This window comes from Aegilops tauschii, chromosome 3, assembly GCF_002575655.3.
Source record: "Aegilops tauschii subsp. strangulata cultivar AL8/78 chromosome 3, Aet v6.0, whole genome shotgun sequence".
In the NCBI taxonomy this organism is placed as follows: Eukaryota; Viridiplantae; Streptophyta; class Magnoliopsida; order Poales; family Poaceae; genus Aegilops; species Aegilops tauschii.
In genome coordinates, this window is record NC_053037.3 from 56,266,063 (window position 1) to 56,268,640 (window position 2,578).

General features: G+C 54.9%; 1 protein-coding gene across 1 annotated transcript; it reads right to left on the reverse strand.

The window, feature by feature from the left end:
- Positions 1 to 448: 448 nt before the first annotated feature.
- LOC109769456 (uncharacterized) lies at positions 449 to 1,938 on the reverse strand. Its single transcript, XM_040401952.3, has one exon. The coding sequence runs from the start codon at positions 1,804 to 1,806 to the stop codon at positions 739 to 741; it is 1,068 nt and encodes a 355-aa protein (XP_040257886.1). The 5' UTR covers positions 1,807 to 1,938; the 3' UTR covers positions 449 to 738.
- Positions 1,939 to 2,578: the final 640 nt, after the last annotated feature.

Here is a 2,578-nt window from a genome sequence, read left to right on the forward strand (position 1 = left end):
GGCATGTCGCTGCAGGGTCTCGACGACGGATGCGTGATGATGGACGCGCGCGGGGAGGTGGCGTCGACGGCCCGAACAATACGCACCCTTCATCAAGTTGATAGGATTAGCAACGGATGTTGCTAAGATGATAGCCTCAGACTTATTGATGTATTACTTTGTAAAGTCCTCGATGTATAATTAATAAAATGGATGCATGCTCCGCGCTGATGCAAAGGCCGAGGGTCATCCTCCTTTAACAAAAAATCTAACAACAACTGGGAACCGACATTTGGCGGTTGGATCTGCTGTTCTTGAAAGATATACTCCCACCGTTCCTAAATATTTGTCTTTCTAGGGATTTCAACAAGTGACTATATACAGAGCAAAGTGAGTGAATCTACACTCTAAAATATATCTATATACATCCGTATGTGGTAGTCAATTTGAAATCTCTAAAAGACAAATATTTAGAAACGAATGGAGTACTTCATAAAGTTTTAAATAACATTTTGGAGCATTGATTTTGTCTTTTGTCATGATTTCCAAGAATGTCGTATGGTGATGAAACTATGCAAGCCAACAAACAATTTCTCAATGTTTCATACAAAAAAAATTCAGAATTTTTGAATTGTTTTTCTTTTTTTTAACACCCGAGCTGACATGAGCTCACGGTGTAGAACAGCCGCGTCCCACTACTACGAAACTATCTCCTGGCTTCACGCAAAGATAACTGGATTTCTGATGACCCTCTTAGCATCACTCGCTGATGCTCTGGGTCTTGCTGATGCAGACGCGCACATGGAGCTCCCTGCTCTCGTCTCGCTCATGCAGCATCCTCGGAAGCACAGGGAGAGCCTCATAGTCGTCGTACACCAGTTCAGTGGGCACCGGGCAGCTCGCCACCACCTTCGTCTCCAGCTTCACAACGAGCCCCTTGGCCGGAGGGCCCTCCACTGCGACGGAGGAGCTGTACACCGGCCCGGCGGCGGCTTTATTCCTGACACACGCAAGGGCGACGTGGTGGTAGAGTTCGACACGGTGAATGTGCAAGAGGAACACGCCGTCGTCCTCCTCCGCGACCAAGAGCTCCTCGCAAATCTCCTCCGAATCCAGCTCGTCAAAGACATACCGGTGGTCCGTGCCGTAGGTGATCTTGCGGGCGCCCCAGGCGTGCCGGCCGGACTCCTCGGTGAGGTGGCGCACGAGGTCCGCCGGCGAGCCCTCGAAAAGGCACTCCGGGCACGAGCAGGGCGCGCACGCGCAAGCAGCCGCGTGCGCCGCGGCGTCGCGGTAGGCCACCGAGCTCGCGCAGCCGTGCTTCTTGTATGGGCACGCCACCTTCGTGTAGCCGAACAGGGTGTCCAGGTAGGCGTTCTGGACGTAGACGACGGCGGACGCGGCCAAGCCCGCGCAAGGACGGCACTCGCCGCCGCAGTCGCCGCACGCGACGTGATGCATACGTGAGCACTGCGGTCGATGCCATGCAGAGAGACAAAAATAAAACTTACGAGTTGTGTGAGGTGTACGGGATGCAGATTTTGGGTTGTTTGTTCGGCTAACCTGGTAAACGGGGGGCTTCAGAGGGCCATGGCACTCGTCGCAGCGGAGGACCGCCTTGGGCACGTCGGAGTCCAGCAGCTTCACCACCTCCCCCTCCGGCCCCGCTACCGCGACAGCGCCGCCGGCTAGCACCTTCGCGCCGGACGCCGCCAGCGCCGGCGCATCTACAGCAGCTGGACTGGGCGCCGCCACCGACTTGCGGCCCGGCCGGCCCTTCGACAGCGGCGTCTTGCCGTCCACCGCGTTCTTCCTCTTGCCACCCATATCGCCGGTGGAATCTAGGATGGGAGAGGTGGTCTTACGGATTTAAGAAAAAACAGAGGCCAAAATGAAGAACACACACGATAGGAGTGGCTGCAGTCACACTGGAAGAAGAGAACGCTAGGAGCCGGCTCAGCTTCGTCTCTTCACACTGGACTGGAGTAGCTGATCACAGTAGTAGTTTATATAGCAGAAGGAAAAATGCACAAGGATTTGAAGAGACGAACCAACCACGCCGAATGACTCATGCGCGTCGGTCAATCCTTCTAGGGACTCGGCTCTTCGTAACTAGCGCAGCATCGAAGCTGCGACGACTATTCCTCTACTCCTACCTCGGGCATGCATCATCCAACCACTCCAACCGGACGAGTGTGCTGTTTTAATTGCATCGTGGGAAGATTTGATCCGCCCGCACCATTTTGTGCACTAGCGGTTGGGGTCCCCATCCTGGGACGCCGCTTAAGAGGAAACTGAAAGCAACTCTAATAGATCCCGCATCCGGCGTAAACACGCATAATTCTGACGATTATACAGGTTCAACCCATTTTTTTGGCCAGACCAGAGCCCGCATCGATGTCCGGCCCGTAAATATTTTTGCCGCAGCCCGCAAACGCAACCCCCGAGCTACTATAACTGCGGGTTTGCGGGGCACATGTGGGTCGAAACCCTATCCCCGCAGCCACGTTCCATTCCAATTCCCCACCGCGCCGCTCGATTTCTCGCCGCCGGCGAGCCTTGAACCACCATGGCCAACTCGGGGATGAGGCGGAGCGCC